We start from the raw sequence: 27,344 nt of genomic DNA on the forward strand, positions 1-27,344 counted from the left end.
CCTCTTCATTTCTAATTCCAGAAACTAGAAATGTCCTCTTTTAGATCACATTCAGAATAATGACTGAAGGATAAAACCAGACTAATATTTAAAAAAATTTAAAAAAAAAAGGGGGGGGGAGACCTTTTTCACCTTCTTTTCACTAGTACAGTCTATTAGATATAATTCTTCATAAGAGTGCCATTGTACAAAAAGAAAAAGATTCTAAATTTACCATTTCCTTTCATTACAGCAACACAAGTATTTTCCTATGGTCTTCTCCCTTATGTCCAGCAGAGGGTAGTAAAGGCACAGCTTTGTGAACTCCAAAAAAAGTTCATCCTCATTGCACATCAAGAAGTAGTGTGTAACAGAAGATTGTAAGATTGCCTTTTAATTAGAATTACACTACTCTTCATGCAAATCACCTTAAGAAGTTCACTGCCATCAAAAACTTAAGTACACATTTTCTAACTAAATGCCCATTAACACAAGGTACTCTGCACGCAAATTTAAATAAGACATCTCCTGTGTTCCTCTTCCCACAAAAGCCGAATTTCAATCTATAAGCTAAAAATTCCATGAAGACAGATAAAGAAATACAGGGCTACTTCATGAAAAAATGTAAACCATCCTGTCTGGGGTGTACTACTTTAAGGTTTCTATATCTGAGTAGAGAGCCATCTCAAATACTGACATCATAGGCAAAAATAAGAGTTGTATTTAACCACAGCTGGAAGTACAGGACTGGTTATCAGAACTTTATCCATGTTTCTAACGTGGGTAATACTTATTTTCATACACTGAGGAGTTTTAAATTGACAGCTAGAACACCACAGAACTGTGTGAGAGTAATACCAGGTGGGCAGAAACACAAGGAGAATTTGGCACGTTGGCACACAGTGAAAACTACCGCCCAGACTTTAGTGCCGCTCTTTAATGCCTCTTCCACAATGTATGGGAAGAATCTGGCAACTAAGAATGTGATCCACAGAACCTAGCATGCTAGTGAGGCAGCTGTTAAGGGAGAAAGGAGGAAATTCTACTGACAGCAATATGTTTAAATCCCCAACAATCTCCAGGCTTCACAGAAGCACTTCTTTCTACTTGGGAATGCAGCATGCCCTTTTAAAAGGGCATAGTCCTTTCTTTCAAACACAATTAGAAGGGAAGATTGTGCTCATTTCCCCTCCTTTGTGCAATGCCTGTTCTTGAACACTCCCCCATTTCCTTCCCTTACAGCCTCCAAGACCAAAGTTCCAATAAGTGAGCTATAGAGGTGAAGAGCAGCTCATCCGGTCCCTTTGGTTGAGGTCTTTCCACTCTGTTTCAGCGTGAATGACAGATAATGCCTCTGCCTTATTGAGCTCCAGAAAGTTAAGAGAGGAAAAGGAATGACAAATTTATATATCAAAGAAAGGTTGCAACTAGATTTCAAACTCTGTTAATACTAAACTGTTCCTCTATATATAATATTTTTCAGAGAGATTAGGGGTGAGAGACCAACTTAAAATAGATTTTATTAACCTGAATTTTGAACTTCAGAGTCCCTGCAGCCTTTCATGACCACAGAAAAGGCAGAACAAATTTTGCTCCACAAACGGCGATGCAGAGTACTGGTACCCTGTAAGATGTAGATGATGCTGTTGTCGCAAACTCTGGAGTTTGAGTCCACTATCCAGTACGAAGTCTACAGTAATCAATGCTGCCTACAGTAATCAGTGTTGAAAGCTTAAAATATCTAGTGCTTTTGCTTCTTAAAGAATAAAGGTATTTTCAGAGATGCTCATTGGTTAATCTCTCCTTGACTTCAACTATAGAATGGGTAAGTTATTGCTGTAGACCCTTTCAGACATACACACATGCAGTTACTTTTGAGATAGTGAAGTGAGATGCAAGCTGACTAAAGCATACACATTGCTGTCTAACTTAGACTTTTTTTTTTATTCACAGGGTTCTCTGCTAATTTGCTTAAGCTTTCAAATGCAAGAGGTTTCATCACATACTTCCCTTAATCACTGCTCAAATAGCTATACTTACAAAAAGTACCACAAGACTGATTTTTCTGTAGTCTGAACATCTCACATACATTTTCTCACAACATTATTAAAAGATTCAGTAAGTTAAAAGAATTTAATAAAAATTAAACAGCAATGAAAGTATCTTAGCTGATTGTGGTTAATAGATAGCATTCCCTGATAAAAATCATCTCCATGGCATAGCAGTTACACATTTTCTAGGAACTAAAAGCTTCCTTTTCAAATATACAGATAGTGAGTACACCCAATTACAATATTTATAAAGACAAATCTCCTCCTCCTTTCAGCTCATGATTCCTATGTCAATATGTTAAAAGCCATGAAGCCACAAAAAAATCCCTTGTTCAAGCTCTTGGAAGCAAAAATCTTTGTTTTTAAAAGGTCTATTGGAACTTCACAGTACGCAGCACTTTCCAACCGAAGGTGATTCTGCCTAGGCCAATATGTGCAGCTCACAATACCTGACAATAGATTTCCTGTAGATCTCTTTGAGGGCACAAAAGTCTACCTTGTTGGTCAATAAGTCAGTGTTTTTAGTTGATGAGCTTTGTTCTTCCCTGAAGGAATTTTCTTTTGTACTTTGTCTTTAATGCAGCACTCTACCTACCTAGCAATCAATGCTTTAAACACTTCTTTTGCCTTTAGGGGAAAAATAACAGAGAACAAGCATGACTGAAAACTGCATGTCACTTATTCCTTTAAGCGCTCCCAATATCCGCAAGTGCCAATTCTTTAGAATTCAGTGTAGAAAATATTTAAAGATGCCTTTGGTGGAAAACTTACACCAGGATAAAGAATCATCTGGTCACCATGCTCTTCTGCAGTGACAAATGTTCTACCAAGAAAGTCTTGGTCCAGACCATACATACAGATAACATAGTTAATACAAAGCCTATCACTGAACAAACAGAACATTGAAATTTAGGGGAGAACTAGCCGTTTAATAAAAGGACACATTTACAAGATATTAAAGACTTGAGACTTCTCAGCAATGGGTGTCACTCAACAGACAGGCAAACTAAAACTATCTGTGGCATTTAAGTCTAGATAGGAAGAGGGTGCCATAACACCACTGTGATCTTCCAGTATGCTATTCTTTCTACCTAGCACACCATCTGGTGACTTTCTCAGCTCCAGTAGATTCTCCATTGCAAAATCACTAATTCTCAAAATCTGTTCTTAAGCAAAAAAGATAGGAAGATAGACAAATTAAGAGGTTAGGGAAAATGTACATAGTTCCTAAAGTAAAGTTAGCCTTGTCTTCACGCTTACATAAACCTTTTCCCATCTGCTGTTCAAACACCAGTCTCAAGTCAGGCACACAGTCTAAGTGGCATTCATCCATTCAGCCTCTTCTGCGAAACAGATGTTCAACATTTTGTTAATCCAGTATACAGAATTCACAGCCTAATTCCATCCCTCAAAAATGAAATTGCTCAGAGTGTCAGTGCTTGTTGAGACTAATAGCAATAATCAAAAAACCTTACTTCAAGTTCTTTTTTAAGTCGCTCCTCTCGTTCAGCACTATATTCAAGCTCATTGGCCTGGCGCCTCAGGAGCTCAGTACAATCATTGTGTTCCACCTCCATATCTTTCATTTTCTTGCACATATTTTGCAATGCGTTATTCTGCTCCTAAAAATAATAAAGCATTAGAAGATGCTTTTACTAAGATAAAGAATTATAGTAAAAAGTTCAAAAGAGGAATATTTTGTGAATGGAGTCTGCATCAGAACAGGTTATTAAAATCCAATGTGTTAGCACATGTCAACAGAACAATTTACCCAACAGCAGACGTGCTCTTCATTCACCACCAGGTAAAATGTGTTGGTTCAAAAATCACTATGAACATGACCTTCTGCGGTAATACTAATCAGAGCCAATTCCCCACAGGAAATCTTACCCTCTAAAGAGTACAAGGCTGCTCTTCCAATCTCTTCTCTCTCCCAGCTCAACAGGAATGATGGAGGGGTAAACAGTTAAGTGCATTTGACGAAATGATAACATAGGGACAGTTGCTCTATTTTGTTCTGGTTTTAATTGTGTCCTGGTTTCAGCTGGGACAGAGTTAACTGTCTTCCTAGTAGCTGGTACAGTGCTATGTTTTGAGTTCAGTATGCGAAGAATGTTGATAACACTGATGTTTTCAGTCGTTGCTCAGTAGTGTTTAGACTAAAGTCAAGGAGTTTTCAGCTTCTCATGCCCAGCCAGCAAGAAAGCTGGAGGGGCACAAGCAGTTGGTACAGGACACAGCCAGGGCACCTGACCCAAACTGGCCAACGGTGTATTCCATACCATGTGACGACCCATCTAGTATAGGAACCGGGAAGTGGGGGCGGGGAATCGCCACTCAGGGACTGGCTGGGTGTCGGTCGGCGGGTGGTGAGCAATTGCACTGCGCATCATTTGTACATTCCAATCCTTTCATTATTGCTGTTGTCATTTTATTAGTCTTATCATTATCATTATTAGTTTCTTCTTTTCTGTTCTATTAAACCATTTTTACCTCAACCCATGGGTTTTGCTTCTTTTCCCGATTTTCTCCCCCGTCCCACTGGGTGGGGGGGAGTGAGTGAGCGGCTGCGTGGTGTTTAGTTGCTGGCTGGGGTTAAACCACGACAAATTGTTAGAACTTGAAATTGAATCTGACATTTTTAGAAATAGTTACTCCCATAGACTAAATAATGTCCATTTCTGCTATTCTGAGAAAGACTTTCTTCCATCTAGAAACTTAATTACTTTTAAAATATCTACATGAACTCTGAAGTTCTCAGTAGAATAAAATAATCAAGCTGCTCCCCACTTCAATTTCTGCATGCAGAAGTTGAACCAAGCTACAGGCTGGGATAATTACTAACACTACAGGACTCAGCAGCTCTGTGGAGTCACTGCTACAAAAATCCACATTCACACCACGCCAGGCTCGGAGGAAAGTAGCCAAATAATGAACCCCCAGTAGTCTAGTGTATAGTTAAGCTGGAGATCCCAGAAGTTTCAAAAAGAAAAGCTTTGGTCTAGTGGACAGGAATAAGCTTTTCCGTAACTAGCATCAGAAACAAGCTATAAATCCAGTGATTTAGTTGGAGGACCTTTGGAGACCCAATTTGTTAAAATTACTTTCTGTGTAAAATACAGAAAGATTACAATAAGTCCTCCTGTTCATTTACTCCTTTTCAATATCATGGCAAGAGACATTTTATGAAAATAAACCAGCTGGTCTGCAATTCTGCTATTATTTTGACATCACATAATCTTATTTCTAGGAATTACTAATCATAAGGCATCTGCAGAGCAGGGAGGAAAAGAAAATGAATTATTCATATAGAATGATTCTTCAGAAGACTGAAGTCTGACAGAGCCACGTTTATACATTAAGATCAAAGAAATACTAGTCTTTTCCAAAGTTTGGAAAACAAATTTTAGAAGTTCCTCCAGATTTAAGGTAGAAAGTTTTGGCCACTCAGACATTACACTAAGGGAATTACGGCTCTTCTACAGTGCTAAGTATTACCAATTAGTAACTGAAAAATTAAGTTTATTTTCTCTTTTCTTTCATGCGCAGGCACTATCGCTTGATTTTTTGGCATCTTCTGAAAAGATAACAAGGAGCATGTATGTGAAACAAATGTGAAGAAAAAAATGGGAACCTCAGTAAATCAATGTATTGCAAAAATAGTATACCTGGATATGGACCAAATTTAAGCTAATCCTCTAACTTTGCCTGTAATATAAAGCCAATGCACAGGTTTCTTCCCATCAGCATGCTAAAAAAAATTTTTAACCATTTTTATATAAATACACAATTACTCCCACTCTCTCCACACTGGAAAGATACAGAGATATTTATCTCGCCAGGTATATCTTCCAGGTATTAACAAAAGTGAGCTGGGAAAAGGGCAGATGAAATCAGTAATACATAGTTTGCTGGAAAATACTACATCAAGACTTAAACACATTTGATACTGGAATAGTAGTTAACATTAATCAGACTAAAATTGACATGAATACATCAAGCTTGTTACACAAGTCAATATGAGTTGTAGGATGGATTTCAGAATCTTAAAGAAGCCTCCAAACTTTTCAGACTTGGTATGGAACTGGGCAAGACTATCCCAGCAGTCACCTGGACTTAGAAGGTTCAAAGAGAAACCTACTTCACCATGTAAAAAAAAAAAAAATATATATATACACACATGTATACCTGCATGTCATATACATGCTTACTCTCTCTATATATCTGCTTATGAAAAACATGGCTGATTTTTTTTAAAAAGTGTGTATAAACAACACGATTTCACAAGTAGTCTAAGGAAAAACAGAGTGATTCTGTGAAGAAATATTATATTCTGACTAACCACAAGGTGATGCTATTGCACTTACTATTGAACTCTACATATTTTATTATGAAGTGGATGGCATGCTAAGCACACCCAATAGAGCACACTGCAAACCTGTTAGAAAGCAGAGGATTACTTTCTCTCCTTATCTTAGAAACACGTTTCAACAGGTTAAGCTGACTTCATTTCCACGCCTACCTCAGCATTTTCATAGCCAAGATCAGAACTACAGTTCATGAAGTGCAGCTTTTCCAATGAGGATTTGCATACACACTTAGAATCTCATTTCTATGTACATATTAAGGCCAAAATTGAATTCACTTTATCTAGCTTTCATTTCATAACTCAAAATAACTATAAAAGTATTTAAAACAGGTGTGTAAATACACAATGCAGAAGACTGGAACACATTTGAAGTCATAATTTATAAACCCAGATTCTTCTGATATTTATTCCAAGATTAAATCAATTAAGTTTTCAAGCAACAACTAAGGCAGTCGAGTCCATATTTAACATTTATTTATGGGTTTTCTTAATTTGCTGGAAAAGTCCATATTTAACATTTTTGTATGTATTTTTAATTTGCTGGAATTTCATAACTATAGATAAAACCTATAACTAGAGTGATGGGCAGGGAAACAGCTACAAAAGCAAAGTGGGAAAATGGAACGTTTTTACTACTGAAAGCAGGTTAGGAGTTGACACCTAGTAGTGAATCATGTTTCCCTTAAGAGTGGACAATTTTCTAGCTTTAATTTACCAACCAAACACCTGCCTCTGCACCTTTACTTCCGAACACGCATCCATTGACAGAGAACACTATGTCCCAAGTAATCCACTGCTCCTTCAATCTGAGGCCAAACATGACTTGAGAGAGTGTAACTCTCCAACATTGCTTTTTTTTATACAGTATTAAACTCACTGAATGTGGCTTCTACAAAACACTGTATAGAACAGAAGATGAGTCCATTCCAAAGCCTCCTCAACCTAACTCAGCCTACTATTAGCCAGAACTCAGAGCCAAAGCTGCACTCTTAGCCTACTTTACCTGGCAACTTAAAAAAAAAAGCTTTCTTCATAGCCTATACCTAACCCTACTTTTTTAAGCATCAACTTTGAATGAAAACTGCATCATGTTTCTGTAGGTTTGAGGACCTTAGGGTGTCACCTGTCCATCAACTCATATGTTTTTCTCTGAAGCCTTCTCCTTCCCTGGCTTTCTCTTTTTCTTTTTTTTTTTTTTTTTGTTTAACTATTCCTTTACAGTTCTCCTATCTGTTCCTTCAAAGCACTGTTCAATGTATCCACAAAATTACTGGGGAGAGGGGAGAGGAGGGAACTTACTTTTTGTCCTTTCAGAGAAGATCCAGTTCAGTGGGATCCTTCTCCACCATCAGGGCTACTGGTCATTAAGGTAACAACAGAGTGCAACTCCTTTTGCAGCCCATGCACAGAAACACTACATATCCACACACTACCTGATTTCTACTTCGGGTCTCATTATTGCACCTCTCTTTCCAGCTCTTGCCTTCAAACAAACAGCTGAAGAGTCAGTACAGAGTACTTTTGGAATACATGTAATTAAGGGATTCTCTCTACCCTGTTTTTTTAGGAGCTGCTCCGACAAGTGCCGTATAGCATCTGACCAACAGCACCATGATGTAGTACAACAGGTAGGTTGGCTATCAAACTGCCAGGTAAGCACTGTTTTCTGTCATTTGGGAAGACTGCTTGGCACTGTCTCGGCCTGTCCCAGGCTTGGAGTTGACCAGGCAGGAAGAAAGTAGGGCTAATTTTCTACTGCTTAACCAATGCCCAGACCAACTGAGACAAGTCTGCCACATCTGAAGGGGAGCTATAAAAGAAGAAAATAGCAATATTAAAAAAAAAAAAGTCTCGCTGAATAGAAGAGAGTCAATCTCTTAGTACCACTCTGTTCTCTGCGTACATCATGCATACGACTAAATGGCTATCAGCCTTAACAGAGCCTCTGCACTACACTTCTTTAAAAGCATAAAGGATAACTATAGCTTAATACATTCTTGATTTTCCTCAGATGGTATTATTACATTGCTAAGATATAAGGTAATTCCGTTGTCAATTAAAAAGTTTAAAATTATTAAATTATAGTTGTGTAATTGTCTGTGCCCTGTGGAGCCGGTAAAAATTGAGTATGTTAACTCAGCACTTCCACACCATAATACTACTAGATTTCTTTGAAACATAATTCAGTTTTGAATAGCTTGACTGTATAAAAAAGTGTAAAAAGAATTTTGTATTTTTATTACTTTCTACACATTTAACACCTAAGGGATTTATGCATACCAGTGCAACTCAACTTTGAAAATTACTTATATCATGAAATACAATGAAATTAGTTATCTGAAGAATAAAACCCCTCAGTCTAAAACAGATAAGGCCAACTCTTAGTATTAGATGATTTTTTCCTAACTGAATGGCAAAATTTCCAACAATGGTCATTTTTCATATGTGTACACATTTTTCAATGTGTACATTTCATAATGTACAATGCACAGCTGGAAATGCCATCACCACTGTTTGAGCTCCCTGACAGTGTGCAGTGTCTGTATTATACAAATGATTTTCGTGTTTACAGGCTATTAGATGTCAGACTGGGGGAGATAAGAGGCAAATGGAGTCAGAAGCTAGGTGTTGGGTGCCCCCAATTTTACTAACTCAGCTTTGCACAACAGTGCAAATGGGCCTCACTACCACTGTGCACTGGTAACTTGGTTTAGGTGTTTACCATGAAAATCAGCCACAACATATTCCATCAAAGCAAGAAATACTGTGACACAGTAAGTGTAACTTTATAAAGCTATATTCTTCAGAAGTATTCTGCAGTGTTTAGGTATTTGGGGGATTTTTTTCCCTAAACCAGAACAACCCCAACCCACCACACACTTTGCACCAGAAAAGTTCCAGCCATCATCTTATGCAACTTTTCAACTATTAAAATATCATACCTGCAAAACACTTTCTAGTTTGGTTCTTTCCTTAAGAAGCAATTCATATTCACTGTTGCAAGTTCTGCGGATATCATCCTTCTCACTTGCAAGCCTTTGTTGTTGTTCTTTCCACTTCTGCTGAGCAATATGAAACATTTTCTCACTCTCTGCCACTTTCTGCTGAAGTTTTTCATTCAATACTGTGTATAGAAAAAGAGGAAGAAGACATGTAGCACTGCAAAGCATGTTCGGAAAAAAAAGGTGTAATGATTGTCAATTTTTCTGTGTATTGTGATATCTTGTGGAACATTGCAACAGTAACACTTCCAGCACCAGAAAGCACGACCTTCACTACAAAGAAACAATTAAATATTGTGGTCTTATAGCACCTTTCACACAAAGACATAGGAATGCTTTAGAGATTTTTATAAATTAAAACTCTTCTCCTCTGGGAAAAGAATAAAAACTTGAGGTAACTCTTTCATGTGAGGTCTCTATAGCATGGAGGACTTAATTTCAGATTTCTACAACATTTGCCCAGCTTATTTGCCAATGTTTATTTGATGTAGGTATTAGTCTGTATCAATTAATTTTGAGCTTAGTTTAAGTGACAGTAAAGATAGGCACCTGCCCCATGAAAGGGACTATAGGAAAACATAAGGCAGGTTGGGCTACTGAGCAAAGACTTAACTTTTCCAAGGAAATTTACTGCTGCTCAAGAGATTTAAATCTTCAGCACACTAAATGCCTTGAGATAGGGGAACACTGTATATACTCTTCTGTGAAAGCTTAAATGCTGCAGAAAGCTTTGTTACTTACGCCTATTTATTTAAGCAGTTTGACCAGTAACTTTGCTTTATTTTACAAACTGGCTTTCAGATGAAAGTACTTTATATCGGCTTTTCATTTTGCTGAGTACAACTACCTACATTGGCATTTAAGTGATAACCACTTTCTAACAGATTTTTATTTCAAATTCATCCCAGTTTTCTGAAGTTTCTTCCCTGTTTGAGAAGGATAAAAATAACAGAAGAGGCACATTAAGATGACATAAATCAGTGGACGCAATGATGGGAGAGGACTGTCAGACAGCAGAAAGTTAAGCCTCAGTGAGAACAGCAGAAAAACAATTTGGAGGAAATACTGAACAGGCCAAGCTACAAATAAGGCCTTCTGACCAAGGAGCTAAGTCAGGGTCACATCAAAGCACCAAATGAGGTGAGGAAGGCTCCAAGTGACATGGGAAAACAAGCAGTAAGTTATAAACAGCAAAATAATTGAGAAGCAACACCATGACTATTTGACTTCTTTGGCACCTGTCACAGGAAAAAAAAAAAACCAACAGTTTAAGAAATTTCAACCAATGTAACAGTTAACAGACTTCTAATTCCTGATTCTGCTATTGAAAGAAACTAACACACACAGACACACACACACATTTAGGAAAACATCCCACTGCAAAACCTATCCTATCCCCTTTTCGTTCTCCAGTCCCATCACCACATGGTAGCCCAGTCCCTTCATGAAGGTGACAGGCAGCACAGCAGACTGGGCTCACTGTGCTGTGGGTCCTCCATCAGCAACAGTCCCTTCCGCGTCCTGCCTCCTGGTGCCTGCATGGGCAGTCACTACTTCGGCCCAGCCCCTCCTCAGACTGCTGCTCTGCTCCTGTCTCTCCTGCTGTTTCTCTTCTTCTTTTTCTCTTCCTCTTGGCATTTACCACCCTTTCTGAAACACATTTTGGTAGATGCACCACACACTCTCCAGTGGGCGGTTTGGTGCGCAGCGCTGGGCGGGTTTGCCCGCTGTGGAGCTGGCCGGGACCAGCTCTGGGCAGGCCCAGACCTCTTTGCTCCCACACAGGTTGCCCTGCAGACCCACATGTACCAATGACACCTGCCAGCTGGGCCCAATACAGCAGCCAATGAGTTTTCTGAATAATAAAGTGAATCACAAAATGAAAATTAAAGTATTTTAAAATACACACACACACTGTTCCTAAATTGGCAAGCAAACTAGCAGTAAAGTGAGCATACACAGAATGAAACATAGCTTTCCTCTAAGTGAGAAACTAGCAGTTCAAGTCTTCAGCTTGCAATCACAGAATTTCCAAAGGGGAAAAAAATGCCTTCTCCCAGTTTGCAATCCAAAAAAAAAAAAAAAAAACAAAAAAAACCAAAAAACAAAAATCTTATGTGTTCTCCAAATGAGTGAAAAGTTCAGCTTTCTAATTATCTTAAAAAACACCTGGTACTTTAAGTATTTGTAAGTTTCCAAGTCTCCTTTCATTCTTCAACGGATAAAATCTCCAGAACGAGCAGTCTTCATGGAACATTAATGGTTCAGCACACTCACAAATACATCTCCTACACTAGACTAAAAAAGTACCATACTTACTTAAGTAATTAAAAATGCACCTCACTTACTTGAAAGAATGAGAAATCTCTCTCTGTTGAGGAAGAACAAGGAAATCTGAGTTTCTGAATACAAAACTAGTAGGGAAAAAATGTCTAGGTAAAAACCTTCCCTTCCACATACTACTGTCATAACATACATGTTCCATTACCTAAAAAAAGAGAAACAAGGATGATAAGAAGAATAGCAACCAGACATGAGCAATGACAACAATTGAAACCTTTGAAAAGATGAAAGAAAGAAGCAGCATGATGAGAACCTCTGGAAAAAACTTCTTGGAAATAGTGCAAACAAATGAACAGGAATGGACTTTCTCTTTTTTTCCCTGAAATGGAAAAGAACTGCTGGACATAGTGACAACCAGGATGTGCAGACAGCCACCACAATTAAAATTCTGTCCAAGGACAGCAGTGAAACAGGGAACAACAGAAGGTAAAAGGCAAGAGGAAAGAGCATTGATAGGTTTAGCAGGTTAGTTTTAATTCACACATGCAACAGCAGGAGTTTTGTAAACTCCTATGAGTTTACAAAAGCAGATGGATAAGAGACAGGAAAGATAAGAGCGATCCAAGAAAAACAGCAATAACTAGAAAATTTAATTAAGTCACTGCTTCTCACTTGTCTTCCTGACTTGGAACTGACTTAGCCTTTGTTCCATGTTTGCTTTTTTTGAAACTTACCTTGCAGTTCCGCAAGTTTGTTTTTTGCATCACTTAACTCCTCTTCTGCAGCATATGTTTTCAGACGAGCATCTTTTCTGGCAATTGCCAGTTCATACTCCAGACTTTGTCGAAGAGCCTCTCCTTTCTCAATTTCCGACCGTAATTTGACTATCTGGCTTTCACAGTTGGACAGCTAGAAAACAAATTGTTTCAGAAAACTGGCAACAATGGTCCTCTGAAAAAATGCACGTTACAGAAATATACCTACAGAATATTTTTAAAAGATATTTTGAATTGCATTTACAGCTGCCTTCTTATTCCACTTGAATTTGAAATATAGTCTTGGAAATGCACATTTATGCAGATTTTAAGTACTTCTACTGTTTTCTATGCAAACTGTTCCTATTCCTTGTTGTGGTTTAACCCCAGCCTGCAACTAAGCACCACATAAATGCTCGCTCACCCCCCAATCAGTGGGAAAAAAAAAAGTAAAACTCATGGGTTGAGATAAAGACAGTTTAATAGGACAGAAAGGAAGAAAATAATAATAGTGATGATAATAATAAAAAAGTGACAATAATAACAAAAGAATTGGAATATACAAGACAAGTGATGCACAATGCAATTGCTCACCACTTGCCAATCAATGCCCAGTTAGTTCCCGAGCAGCAATCTGCCCACCCCAGCCCCAGGCAACTCCCCCCGCCATCCCCCTGGTTTCTCTACTAGGCATGACATCACATGGTATGGAATACCCCTTTGGCCAGTTTGGGTCAGCTGTCCTGGCTGTGTCCCTTCCTGTTTTGGGTTTGTGTGGCAGGCTTTTGGTAGCAGGGGAGAGGGCTACAGGGGTGGCTCCTGTGAGAATTTGCTAGAAGCTTCCCTGGCTCCATGTCAGACCCGCCTCTGGCCCAGGCCGAGCCCATCAGCGACAGTGGTAGCGCCTCTGGGAGAACAGATTTAAGACGGGGAACCTGCAGTGAGTAGGGGGATTAGAATGTGAGAGGAACCCCTCTGCAGACACCGAGGTCAGTGCAGAAGGAGGGGAGGAGGAGCGCTGGAGGAGGGGATGCCCCTGCAGCCCGTGGTGAGACGGCAGGCTGTCGCCCCCAGCCCATGGAGGGGAGCGGGGGAGCAGATGCCCACCTGCAGCCCGGGGAGGAGCCCACGCCAGAGCAGGGGCATGCCCCCCAAGATGGCTGTGACTCCACGGGAAAGCCCGCATTGGAGCAGTCTGTGACTGAAGGACTGCAGCACACAGAAAGGGACCCATGCTGGAGCAGTTCATGAAGAACTGCAGCCCGTGGGAAGGGCTCACGTTAGAGAAGTTCATGGAGCACCGTCTCCCGTGGGAGGGACCCCACGCTGGCGCAGGGGAAGAGTGAGGAGTCCTGCCCCTGAGGAGGAAGGAGCAGCAGAGACAACAGTGTGATGAACTGACCCAACCCCCATTCCCCGTCCCCCTGCACTGCTGGGAGGAGGCAGTAGAGAAAACTGGGATTGCAGTTGAGACCAGGAAGGAGGCAGGGGTGGGGGGGAAGGTGCTCTAATGTTTGGTTTTATTTCTCATTATCCTGCTTTGATTTGATTGGCACCACACTGATTTTGCTTTTTTCAGCAAGTTTAGTCTGGTTTTTGCCCGTGACCATAACTAGTGAGTGATCCCTCCCTGTCCTTGTCTCAAACCACAAGCTTTTCTTTATATTTTCTCCTCCCCATCCCAAGGGGGGGGGGGGGGAGGGGGGGGGAGGGGGGGGGCGGGGGGAAGCAGCGAGTGAGCGGCCTCCTGGTGCTTTGTTGCTGGCTGGGCTTAAACCACGACACCTCCCAACTTCTTGTGCCCCTCCAGCCTTCTTGCTGGCTGGGCATCAGAAGCTGAAAAATCCTTGACTTAGTATAAACACTGCTCAGCAACAACTGAAAACATCAGTGTGTTATCAACATTATTCTCATACTAAATCCAAAACATAACACTATACCAACTACTGGAAACAAAATTAACTCTATCCCAGCCAACACCAGGACATTCCTGGATAACTTTCATGTACCTTAAACATACCCCTCTATTCTTCCAAAAACACACTATCTTAAGGAAATAAAAGTCATCATACTGTTATGTTCCTTTGCTCCAAAGGAAAATCTGCAGCAACAGAAACATTGTATTCCATAGGCAATTTTCTGGTAACTTTCTTTAAATTTAACACTTGGAGAAACAGTCATGTTAGGATGCTAGACTATCAGACATGTAGTAACTCACAAGTATACATATGAACATAAAATTCAGTCCAATAATGTTCAGTAGTCAAACAGAATGCTATTAAATTTAACAGACAACAAAGAATAGAAAATGCTTCAAAAAGTGATCTTATCCAGATTAGGAAACATAGTCTATTCCTTGCTGCCAAAAACTGGGTCCAGAAAATTAAGTTCAAGCTATTTCAACACCAGAAGGTGGAAAGTAAAATATGTATTTCTTCAGAACATCTATAAAGTAGTCCCTTGACTTCAGTAATAGGTAATGCATGTAGGTAACTTGCACACTTTCATTATCTGTAACTATACAATAAATGGACAGGGGAAAAAAAAAAACAGTCTCTCAAGTAGTTTATCTACTTAAAATGCAATCTGATTTTGTGGTGCAAACCACAACAGCAAAATGGTGCAGAAGATCCTTGTGGACCTCCAGCTTTCAAATTCTCAATGTAAGAGGTGGTTTGCTTGGGTTTTTTTAAAATCCAGATTAATACCAGGGATCCATTTTTAAACAATCAATCACCCCACAGTTGATGGGGCAATGAGAAAATAACAAATTAACTGCAGCACAAGAGCAAGTCATTGTGGGAAAAGCAGGAATGTCTTAATTTGGGTATACACCCCAATAAATAAATGGATATGGAACAACAAACTTGGTTTATTGGCTGGATTTAGTGCAAAACAGATGAATGAGCACCCACATCAACTGCCCCTAGCAAACTGCTAAGGGCAGAATTGTTACCTATAGTAGTAACAATCCTTCTGCACCAGCAGTTTAAACCAGGATATCAACTGCCAGATTGGCATTAGCAAGTGTGGGAAGTGTTCCTAGTAGCAACAAATCTGAAGCCGATTCCAACTACTGCTGTACTCAGTGCCCACCTTTTCTTATATATACTAGTGCGAAAGCTGATATTCAAGCTAAAGAAAAGATTAAGTATTTTCTTACTACTATTTCATTTCAATACTAATTCGCTACAACAGCATCAGGGAAAACCTCTGTAATGCAGGTAAACTATTTCCCTACGAATGAAGTTCTCATTAACATGTCTGAAGTTATTGACAAACACATCACTACATTTGTACGTTATACATTGTTATAGTTACTGAAAACTGCAAATTTGCACAAGCTGAGACATTGCAAGACCACCAAAGGTTATCCCAGCTAGATTTGCTGTACACACACACAAAAATACTGTACTAGGTTTATGAATTGCAAATGATTTCTGCAGAATTAAAATGACACTTTAATACCCTGCAAAAAAATATAAATAAGAACTAAATAAGATCTTTTTATGAGACTAGATTCAAGCTGTGGCCTTTATGTATTGTGTCACCAGGCAATTTTATCTAACAAACTACTGGTAGTGGCAGTGACTCCTTTCCCTGAAGAAAATTTGCACTCTGCTTGGTGCAACTTTAACTATTAACAATGCCAGCAGAGGTGCTAAGAGCTCCTATGAACAGGTATGAGAGGTCTGTACAGTGCCACCTTGTTATTTTTCAGCTAATGACTGTGCTTTTGATACACCACACAAGAGTATTGTTTTAACGAAACAAGATTGCATTTATTCCAGGAGTTAAATAAAGCAAACAAAAAAGTCCTTACTTCTTGATTGTGTTTAATGGTTAAATCTAATTTTTCTTTTTTAGCTTGATAGAGTTTCCTTCTCAGATCTTCAGCAGCATCCAATTCTGATTCATTGCTATTTTGTAGTAACTGTGACTCACACTTGGCATTATGTAAGCTGCAAAATATGAATGTTTTCAAAAAAGTAAGTATACCTTTTAAGTTTTAATGTTCCCTTATTTCAATGATCATATTGTGAGCCCAAAGTTCTAAACATTCACTTAAGTAAAACTACACCATGCAATTGTCATCACACTATTGCTGTTTGAAAAGAGGGTTATACAGAATTGCTTATTGTGCAAGATATAAGAGATGTAGCAGCAGAAACTTAAAACAGATATGCACTTCGGATTTCCTAAAGTTGATTTAAGCATAACATGTTTTTTATTATTTTTCATTATCTTTATTACTGATTCAATAAACTTTCAGGATGTTTAAAAAACATCATTCCAATCACTTAAAATGACTAGCAAGTTTTGTTTGCATCCTGCAGTAAGGCTCATTTTTTAACATGCATTACCGTCTCAAAACCACCTCTGTCATGAAACAAATGCACATATGTGGAACAAAAATCACTTTTCCACATTTTTTATTCAAAGATATATACATTTAAACTACACACAAGCAAACACAGTACAAATTAAAGGTCTAGTCCTCTAAAATAACCTCTATCTTCATTTCCACTACTTCAGTTAAAAGAAAATCTACGTGGCAGTTAGCAGGATCAGCCCCTGAGCATCACAAGCAATATTAAAATAATCAAAACAAGCTTTTATATGTAGAATGAAAAATCAGTATAAAAACACATATTTAATTAAAATGAACTAGTTTAATAATCTTATGTGCAATTATTGTAACTTCAAACCGGGCAACATTTGAATGATTTCAGGAGTTAAAAATCAGTTTTCACATTATTTTATATATGTCAGCTTTCACATTCTTTTATATATATAAGACTGGCTGCAATAATTAGTTGCTCCACACAAAAGCACAAGTCGTCAGGACCACTAAGTATAAAATATATTGTAAAAAGAAACATGATTAAATTAACAACAAATTTGGCATCATTTCATACAGAACTGAAAATATTAAAATAGCTTACCTTTGTCTACATGAAGTCTTAAGTATTAGTTACAGAAATGACAGTCTACCAGGATTTAATTATTTGTTCTTTCTAAATAAAAAAATGACGACTTTACTCCTAGGCTTGTGCACCATTAAGATTTTCCATGACTGAGAACTCTACTTGATGAAATACATGTTTTCTCACAGAAGCTGACTAGCAAAAAAGGCACAAACATCATCAACAAGGGGAACAGTAATTTAGATTAAGTGTTGCCTTTAAAGACATTACTAATAACAAAGGATGAAATTGCAGGTTTTTAGCTGCAGCCTATAAATATTTTATAATTTCATAAATACTAAGTCTACTTCCTTTTAAAAACAAGATGGACTTCATCTATGAGATCAGTGTAATTGTATGACATCTGTAATTGTACATCTTCTGTAATTGTACCACAGGGTGCCATGTGCTTAACACGTTTTATGTATTTAATAAATGTAGGAGATAAGGACCATTAAAACCTGCATGTACTGCAAGAAAACCACAGGCACATTATTAGCTTTCAATGTTTACTATGGGAGCCATACCCAAAGGAACCAACATAACTGAAAGGGCAACAGGTCAGAAACAAGGTAAGTAAAATCACGTATCATTATTTTATGCAACTCCTAGCCACTGCAATAAGAAGATATAGTGGTAAGTCAAGCAGGAAAGAAGGATATGAACAGCCAGAGTACCTGTAAACTGTATAAAAGCTTGTTTGTGGGCATCAGATAATAGGTTTGGGAGACCTTTATTTTTCCGTGGCTGGGAAAAACACAGATGAAAGAAAGGCAAGTCAACTTATTCAGAGATGATGCAAGAAGTATCAATCTCAACTACAGATAGCTAAAGGCCAGGCAGCACCAAAGTTAGCAAGGCACAGGTTAAAACAGAACCCAGACTGAAAACTGGGGAGGACTAGGGCAAAGAAACAAGGGTTATGGAAAGGGTAATGATTTTGTTAGTTTGCGGGCAGCAGGGAGGTCGTCTTGCTTCTTTAAACCTGGTGATATTTAATACTTCTTGCATGGAGAGCACACTGAATGTAAACAAGGGAATGAGTACTTTTTGTAGAGTAAATAAAAAACCACCTTTAAATCTCTTAAGCAAATGACATTGGTTTGTATGGCAATCAGCTTTCATGAAAACTGTTCATTCCAACTCCTTTATTAATTATCCAGGAAAAAAAAAAAAAGAGCACAATAGAGATCTACACAATAAAACTTACTCAGAAGAAAATTTAACTATGTGATTAACTGTTCTGCTTAACTGGACCAGTGGAAAAAAAAAAACCAACCACAAACAAGTTACAGAACATCACAAGTAATAGCAAATTAGGGACATCATAGAAATGAAAAGTGCGTAAAAGCACTAAGGCACAACAGTAACTACTGGGAAAAAAAGCATTAAACACCTTTTTAAAATAGCATTTTCTGCACAGCTTCTAAACTCACAATGCCATTACTTAAAAATCAAATACATAAAGCAGAAAACCCTATTTTTGTTCTTAGTATAGAACCAAATTGAATCAGCCACTTTAAAAAAAAACAAAATAAAACAAGGGAACATTACTATGTTAACCACTTCATTATTTTGTCTACTTAAACGTTTTCAAATAAAATAGTGATTGTCCATAAGAATTCTTATTTCTGTGATATTTCATCATCACAGCATCACCAGCACACACAGTACTTTATGAAAGCTTCGTAATACCTGTTGTAAGAGATTCTTCCTTCCATATTCATATTACAAGTAGAAGTGCTAAAAGCATATAGCTCTCAGAAGCTTAAATCAAAGACAAATCCACAAAAAAAAAAAAATCGCTGGAAAGTTTCACAGCACGTATGATTTGCAGTCTAACAGGAATTCAGAGAATGCTTTGTACTTCCATTTTTATATATTAATAGTTCATCGATCATTGGTTTTGAACTAAAACACGTATTTTACCTACAGCTTTTATCTAAGACACCGTTTTTATTAGTACTTTAAGATTCTTCAAGAAAGCATATAAGCAGGTGAAATAGCTTTTGAGTCCTACATTGCAGAATGACTTTTTGTAACTCAAAAACTTTAAACTCACATGCACTTCAAAAGTCAGCTAGTTACAGTGAACATAGCACATTGCAGAAAAAGTTTTTCACTAGCTTTTCTTCCACATCTAGCAGAAAACGTAGAGTCATTTTTTAACAGAGAGAAATTTTCTTTCATTTATTACACAGCAGTGGAATTTTGCTAAACTTTCCCAGCTGAAGGAGTAGTCTGCAGTCTGATTTCCTAACCAAAGATCATATTTGTGGAATTTTGCTGTTCCTACATAATTGGCAGGTTTGTATTATCAGACTTCAAATAGTGCCAAATAGCTCTCACAGCCACGACAAACAGAATGAATTAAAGCTTACTTTAATTGTGCCAAAGATCAAAGACATATCAGGTTATAAAAATAAGAGCCACGTGCAAGACTTAAGGCCGACCTCTACCACCTCAGCTAATGCAGAAAAGCATTCTGTAACTCCAGATCACCGATCCTAACTGCAGACTGGAACTCCCTCTATCTCTAAGTCATGATTCCTACAGTCGTGTGAGAATTCTTGCACATCAGATGGCCAGTACGCATGCCTTCAAGTAAACCTTTTCATGTAGTGACTATATTGACATGGCACAGCTTGCACGTACCACACCATATCTGGTTCTTCTTCAGTCTGAATTACATAATTTCAGGGATCTAGAAAATAAACCACAAAAACATGAACCATATTACTAGACTTAAAAATACAGAAGTGGAGCTCACCATTTAGCTTCTGTGACAGCGTAGCTGACTGGAGATGACAAACTCATGATGTCCAATATGCAGCTTTTTAAGTCTATAAACTCTGGAGAATGAACATCTTCTTTGACCATATATACTTCTACTTGACAAGTTTCAAAGATTATTCTTTTCCATATCGCAAAAACATTAAAACCTGTAACAAAACCTGTAACAAATGCTTTAGTTTATTTGGCAACATAATAGAAGAATCATTTGTTAACACTCATGAACACTCACCAAACAGTGTTACTACTATGTCATGTGAACAATTATCACCAACTGTAATGTGACATCAGTTTTAGTCAACAAAGAGGATTGTCCTGCTAGTCAACTAAACTTGAATATCGTAGACAAAAAAAAAATTAAAAAAATTGTAGAATATCCACTGCCAGGGTTTTCAGAAGGATGTCAATACATAATGTTAAGTTTGCACAGATTGTTTCCCTACATTCTCTATTCTCCTGAGAGGATGACAAACTCCATCTCTCTTCAAAATAATTCTAAGGGAGATAAATGCATGTACCATGATTTTTGTAGCAGGTCAATATCCAAGGTTTGCTGTCTAATAGCAGTCTTTAACATAGCAAGTCTTCCAACTGCTTCATAAACCTGGAACCTTCTACTTGAATGTATTTTTATTGTATTAGATGTATCAGCAATATTTAGGGGTATACAGGAGGAATACTAAATTAAACTATTACTCAGCTCACCTTTAGAAGAAGCTCACTAATTTAGTGTTACTCATAAAAAGAAATCAATACAGATAACATATTTATAACATCGACCTTAAAAAAACCCCTTCAAGTTGAATAGCAAACTCTTTTATGAGTTCTTTCCATTAATTAAAGCAAGGTAATATAAAGAATAAGCTGTATTCAACAGTGAAGATTAATGAGCTATGAAGGTTTGCTTTTGAACTCCACAGCAGATGGACATCCACACTAAAGTCCAAACCAAGAAACTAGCCTGGACTCCATCTTTATCATCTCTGGCTTGCAGCCACATGTTTGCCACAATCTATTTCCATTGGACTGAACACAGAAGTACTTGATGTAATACATTAAACATAAGCTGATCTTGTTTGTTCCAGTAGCTAATAATCTAGAAATCTGAAGAAGAAAAAACGCATTTCTGCTTCAAACTGTAATTTTAACAAAACATGCAGCAAGAATAAACCTATTATTTCTAAAAACTTTTTTTTTTTTTTTTACAGAAAAGCATAACAACTGGTGCCCGGGGTTATGATACTGCTTTATATTCAAACACGCAGTTACTCCAAAGTATCTTCAAAATCAAGTGGAGTAATATGGGAAGAAAAGTACAATGAAGGTTAAGTTTGCTTCGGTTTGTTAACAAAGAATATTTAGATGTATCATTTGTGATTTTTAAGATCTACCCATCAGAATTCACCTTGGCACATGTGTTCCTAAGCCTCAAAACACATAACTACCATACAACTGTCACTCACACTCCTAGAGAAAGTAACACAGCTTTCTTTCCGTCTCAACTGAGAAAATAGTCAAAGACCTCATTTTCAAAGTATAGACAAGTCTGTGGCACAATTGCTAGGCACATGTTAAGGCCCATTAAATTATTAGTAACTTGCAAACTAAAAACTCCAACTTTACATGAGAGAAGAACAATCCTGACAGAGTATCTGTAGTATTGTACTCAACAAAGATCAATTACTTGAATAAAAAAATTTGTGGTATCAGGGTATGAGAAACTATACCTCTATCAATTGTGCCAAATTTTCACACTAAGATGTAGGTCTGAACACTGACAAACTAGTTTTTCATACCACACTTTTAAGCTTTACTGCAACCTACACCAAAAATCTCATAATGAACAGTAGAAAAAAATGTTAGTCTCAAAACATAATCAAAATGTACTGTCACATCCACATCATTCTGCAGTTTTAAAACTTCCCGAAATTGCTCTTAAGTCACATAGAGGGGGAAGAAAAAAAAAAATCTAAAGAACGTTTTCTGGGAATGGTAGTAGTTTTGAATATGCAACATTCCTCTGTTAAAATATATATCAATAGCTAGTTTATTAGCACACAAATGAATGCATTCCAAAAGCATGCTATTTCACCTACCAAAAAAAAAAGCATTCAAGTGGCATGGAATGGCTCATAGGAGCCCCCTAAGTATAAGTGTTTGTTTGAGGACTTAATATGTTTGACAGATGCTCCCTACAAAACTCGTATCATATTCACCTCATGAACTTCTGAATACACTTAACTAACTTCAGCAAGGCCATTAATTTAGAATAGATACTAGGAAAAAATTCTTCACTGGGAGGGTGGTGAGCCACTGGAAGAGGTTGCCCAGAGAGGTTGTGGATGCCCCATCCCTGGAATTGTTCAAGGCCAGACTGGATGGGGCTTTGAGCAACCTGGTCTAGTGGAAGGTGTCCCTGCCCATGGCAGGGGGGCTGGAACGAGATGATTTTTGAAGGACCAACACAAACCATTCTGTGGTTGAGACTACTCAAAATAAATCTAACTATGATCTCAAGATGTACTACTTTAGATCATACAAAGCCAGGTATAACTAAGGTATCTGCGCTGGGACCTAAAAAACTCACCAGCAGTTGTTTCAGCCGAAAGAAGCACTAGATTTTCATTAATGTAGACCAAAAATCTTATGCAAGCTAAAAATCAAAGCAACAGCATCACTTCACTACGCTTACACCAAAGACGTCACTGGTTTAAGCGCACTCTGTACCAGTGGCTCCGCCGGTGTACCTGGCAGGCCGAAGTGACGTGCAGCGTGCCGGCGGCTGACGGGAAAGGGCCGGCGGGAGCCTCGGGCTGGGCGGCAGCTCAGGGCAGGGCGGCAGCTCAGGGCAGGGCGGCAGCCGCCCAAAGACCGCCGCCAGCGAGAAGTGAGCACGAAGCTCCGTCGCCACGGCCGGGCACTCCGTCCACCGACCGCCGACGGCCTGCCGGTGCCGGGCGGAACGGCCACGCGGCCCTCCCGCCGCCCTGCCTGCGCACCAGGCAGCGTGCCGCCGCCGGCGGGCGGCCAGAAGGGCTAACGGTGCCGCACCGCCGCGGCAGGCGGCTGCCGGAGGCGCCGGACGCGGCCGCGGCACCCCCGAGCCGTGCGTGAGGCGCCCGTCCCGCCGAAACCGCCGTCCCCCGCCCCCCCACCGCCGGCGCCGGTCCGGTCCAGTCCAGTTCTGTCCCACCTGTCCGCGGCCGCCGGCGGGCCGCGCCGTCGCTAGGGCCCGGAGGGAAGGACGCGGCCCCGCCCCGCCGCGCGCCGGGCCTTCCCAACGGCGACTTCCGGCTGCGGCGGCGCGCGGCTGAGCCCGCCGAGAGCCCCGGCAACGCCGCCGCTCGGCGCGGGCGGGGCGCCACGCATGCGCGGGGCGGCGCGCGCAGCTGCGGCCGGCGGCGGTCGTTCCGGGTCCCTCCGGCGGGCCGGGCGCGGGAGCGCCGCCCGGCCGCGGCTCCGGCCCTCTGGGCAAGAGGAGGCGCGATGCCCGCTCCCTCGCGGCGGCGGCCTGCGCGGAGCGGGGAGCGCCGCCGGGGAGGCCAGGCGGAGGGGTCCGGCGCTCCCGCGGTTTCTGCCGCCCTCTCTCCCCGAGGGCTTGCGCCTCGTCCGGCCCAGGAGTTGCTTCGGGGCCATCCGAGGCTTCAGGGTGCGCGCGAGTCTCCTCAGCCGACGCCGGTTGCCCCCGGCCTCGGCCCGCCGAGCTGTCACCCCAGCGAGCGTCATCGTCATCGTCGGGCGGTTCTTGGCAGCGCAGGTGTCGCCCCCAAACACCCCTCTTCCCGGACGGGAGGGTGGCCGTGCCCTCCTTCCCAGAGCTGCTGGCATGTGGGCATGTTTGCAGCTGGGCAACCCCAGCCATGTTTTAGGGATACCGAATCCCCAAAAGGAGATAATGGGGAATATGCGTACAGGAAATGAAAACGACTGACTAACGTGAACGCCAGGCTGAGGCTTGGATGTCGTCAAATGCGGGGTGGCACATTCTTCACCCATATTACCAAGAAATGCAAACAGGTAATGATTTTGAAAGACCATGGGGCAAAATCGCAGTGGGGTCGGTGGCGGAGACCTGTAACAAGGTTACCACTCCCCTTCTGTTGGCCTCACTGCACAAATGGAAAGGTTCTCATGGAACATCTCCACTGAGAGGTTTCAAGCCCCAGATGCAAGCGTATATGATGTCAGACAGCAGCAGCACAAGAGGCTGAATAAAATCCTCCCTGCGGTATCCTAGAGACGTGGACATGGTATTGTTCTGGAAAGTGTGTCACAGGCTGAAGGGAATTAAAACAATTTTACATTAATATGTTCAATAACTACCATTGACATTATCGTAAGTACATACACATTAAGATGTGAGTAACAAGTATTTTGAAAGGTACTTTTTATACATGCTCTTTCACTGTTGATATGTGACCTGAATTTCCACAGACCATGAGAAATCTGGGTCCTCTTGCATGAGCAAGATTGTATTAAAGCTATCATGAACCACACTTGGAAAAGCTATCAGTAAGATAGTCTCTTAAAAGAACATTGGTCTGCACTTGAAGAGGAAAAATGTATCACGATGTCCATAGATTACCAGGTTATCTAGGGAAGTACATAATCCACAAACGACCGGGTTAATCTTAGAAAATATACCATCCAAAAATGACCAGGTTATTTGAGAACACGCTGTCCAGAAGATGAACAAGTCATTTAAGAGACAATAATATTATTGATGGGTAGTGCACAGAATGGGCGCATATGGAAACACAGAAAAAAATAAATCTCCTGTGGGAAACTCAAGTATACTTGTCTGTAGAAGGGACTACTTAATTTAACTGTTATCAAAGTTGACCCCAAATAATAGCATAGGTGGAGACACATGAAGATTGGAAATACATAAGACTCTAGCGAGCTCACACAACTCTCAGTTGCGTAAGGTGCTGTGTTCCTTCAGCACTGGATATGCAGCACCCATCAGTCTGGCAGGCTGCATGTACTGTACTGCTGCTTACGTAAGTACTGTTTTGTTATCACTACAGGGAGCTGTGTTCTGTTACCTATTCTCAGGTTTTCTAGGTTGTATTCAGTCTGGTAACCCCCTCTCCAGCTTTGGTGCGACTGTTTAATCTGGATGCAACAACTGGAAACAAGCAGAATGAAGTCTTAACCTTTCTTTGATTCAGACTTTTGAGTCTAAAGGTCTCAGATCTTGTAACGTCAAAAAATCTACAGAGAAATACTATTAGCAATTTAAACTAAAGCATAGTTTATTTATATATATTTATAAAAACACATAAAAATTGTTGGGGTTTTTCTTCTATTTGGAATTCCCCAATAGGAGCAAAATTACGCTAAAGATAATTATTTATGAAGTTAAAATCAGCTTGTATTAACCACAGAGCTGCTGTTGGTGTCCTCACTCAGGAAAACACTCATACTGAATTCAAAGTACAGCTAATTGCTTTGGCTTACGGGTCAGCATGACTGACTTCGTGATTGCAAGTAGTGGCATAGCACTTAAGGTGCCCTAGTACTTTTTATTCCAAAGTTGTTTCCTGTTGCTTATAACTGCAAAAAAATACTACTTTGGGCTAAGATTTTCTAAGATGTGTGGTGAAGTATAGCCTGATACTGATATACTTCAAGGTATAGATTGAAGTTGTAATTGCAAGAAACAAAAAGCTCCATAATATTTTACACCCTCTGAGGTAAGGCTCAAAACTTCATTTCTAGTTTGTGACCTGATCTGTATAACTGGCTTTTACCTGTGGTTTTGCTACTTCTGCATCATGCCAAATCAAAGAAGTTCTTTGCCCAAGTGCACAGAATTAGAAAATTTCATTATGTTGCAGTTCTTTTAATAACAGCATGGCATTTTTTTGCTGATCAAAAATACAATAGTGAACCGGGCTTCCTCTCTGCTGTTGTCTGATGAGCAGTCAAAAATTGAACGTGATGAAAAATGGCCTTGGCTAATGAAGAAATACAAATTACGGGATAATATGGAAGGAATCATAGAGACTTAACACCATGTCTGCAAGTTCTGATAGGTTTTGGCAGCAAAACAACTTACCAGATACTGAATCAATAAGATAAGTTTGCCAAAATAGCACACGTATCATTTTTTACCTTGATTCACAAAAATCACTTTAGACACAGTACTACTGCTGCATGCATGTAGCTAAACAAGCACGTTTCCTTCCTCCCACACTGAAAAATACATCTCACATATATATTCGCTGTCTTAGCCGTTTCTTCACAGTTCAGGGAATATTTTGGTCTAAAACCTACATATATATTCAGGATATATGGGGTTTATTTTAGAAAGGTAGAAAAAAATCAGAGTTGTATCACACATGGAATTCGACGTTAACTTACTTCTTATCCTTCAGAGAGACCTGTTCATGATGTGTTTAGAAAGAGTGCTCGGCGTTCCAGGAAAAAGAGAGGAGAACATGGTGCTTCAGTGTGGGTCTGGCCTTGGCAGAGCAAGAAGCAACTGCTTCACTTGCAGACAGGATACCAGTGTGCTTTCTCTGCAATGTGACCTAACCCACACCTGCAGGAAATCAGTTGGAGCTCTTTCAAACAGGCAAGCTCAAGACGTACAACTCCTCACAGGAAGAACCGTTTTTCACCTCCAAAGTTCATAAATGGCTTGTAACAACTTAATGCGTATCAGTGTACTGACCTCTTAATTGAGCATCAGGTGGCAGGTCTGGCTGAAGCTCTGCAGATTCTGTCATTCAAAATGAAACCGTTTGCTGAAAGATGCTGATAATGTGCTTAAAGTGTAATAGCATCAGTGTGGCACGTTACTGTCAAGTACAATGTCTGGATTACAAAATACACATTTTTTTCCTTCCATTGTGCTTGTATTTGAACAGTTTGTCTTCAATCTTGTGTTTATATAACATGTACAAATCAGCCAGATTACACACAAAATGTAACTTGTTCAAACAATTTTATTTTTCACTCTTTAAAGCAAATTTTACTTTTCTTTACCTTTAAAAAATGCTTCAGTCACATTAGTCTCTTTTCAAGAGAGTTTTGTGTGAAACCAAGTCAGCTTGAGTTGCTTCCTTCATTAGGAAAAAAAGAAGTATTTTCAGCTGCTCTTCACTGATTTTAATACAAGGTGCAAAGCTTCTGAT

At 39.7% G+C, this 27,344-nt stretch overlaps 1 protein-coding gene across 6 annotated transcripts in view; it reads right to left on the minus strand.

Annotated features, from left to right (window-relative positions):
- The window catches only part of CCDC171 (coiled-coil domain containing 171), a 155,406-nt gene extending 132,209 nt beyond the window's left edge, over positions 1-23,197 (minus strand). For 4 of the 6 annotated variants that reach the window (XM_052776448.1, XM_052776446.1, XM_052776447.1 and 1 more), the window contains exons 1-6: positions 22,787-23,039; positions 20,177-20,360; positions 16,263-16,401; positions 12,419-12,593; positions 9,342-9,523; positions 3,506-3,652 (exon numbers count right to left, since the gene is read on the minus strand). In XM_052776448.1, the coding sequence (XP_052632408.1) occupies positions 3,506-3,652; positions 9,342-9,523; positions 12,419-12,593; positions 16,263-16,401; positions 20,177-20,286 (753 nt within the window). In that variant the 5' untranslated portion in view covers positions 20,287-20,360; positions 22,787-23,039. Of the gene's footprint in view, positions 1-3,505; positions 3,653-9,341; positions 9,524-12,418; positions 12,594-16,262; positions 16,402-20,176; positions 20,361-22,786 lie in introns of all 6 variants that reach the window. The other 2 variants (XM_052776450.1, XM_052776451.1) reach the window with 2 other exon arrangements.
- Between the last annotated feature and the right edge of the window lie 4,147 nt (positions 23,198-27,344).

Source organism: Harpia harpyja, chromosome Z (assembly GCF_026419915.1).
Source record: "Harpia harpyja isolate bHarHar1 chromosome Z, bHarHar1 primary haplotype, whole genome shotgun sequence".
Lineage (NCBI taxonomy): Eukaryota > Metazoa > Chordata > Aves > Accipitriformes > Accipitridae > Harpia > Harpia harpyja.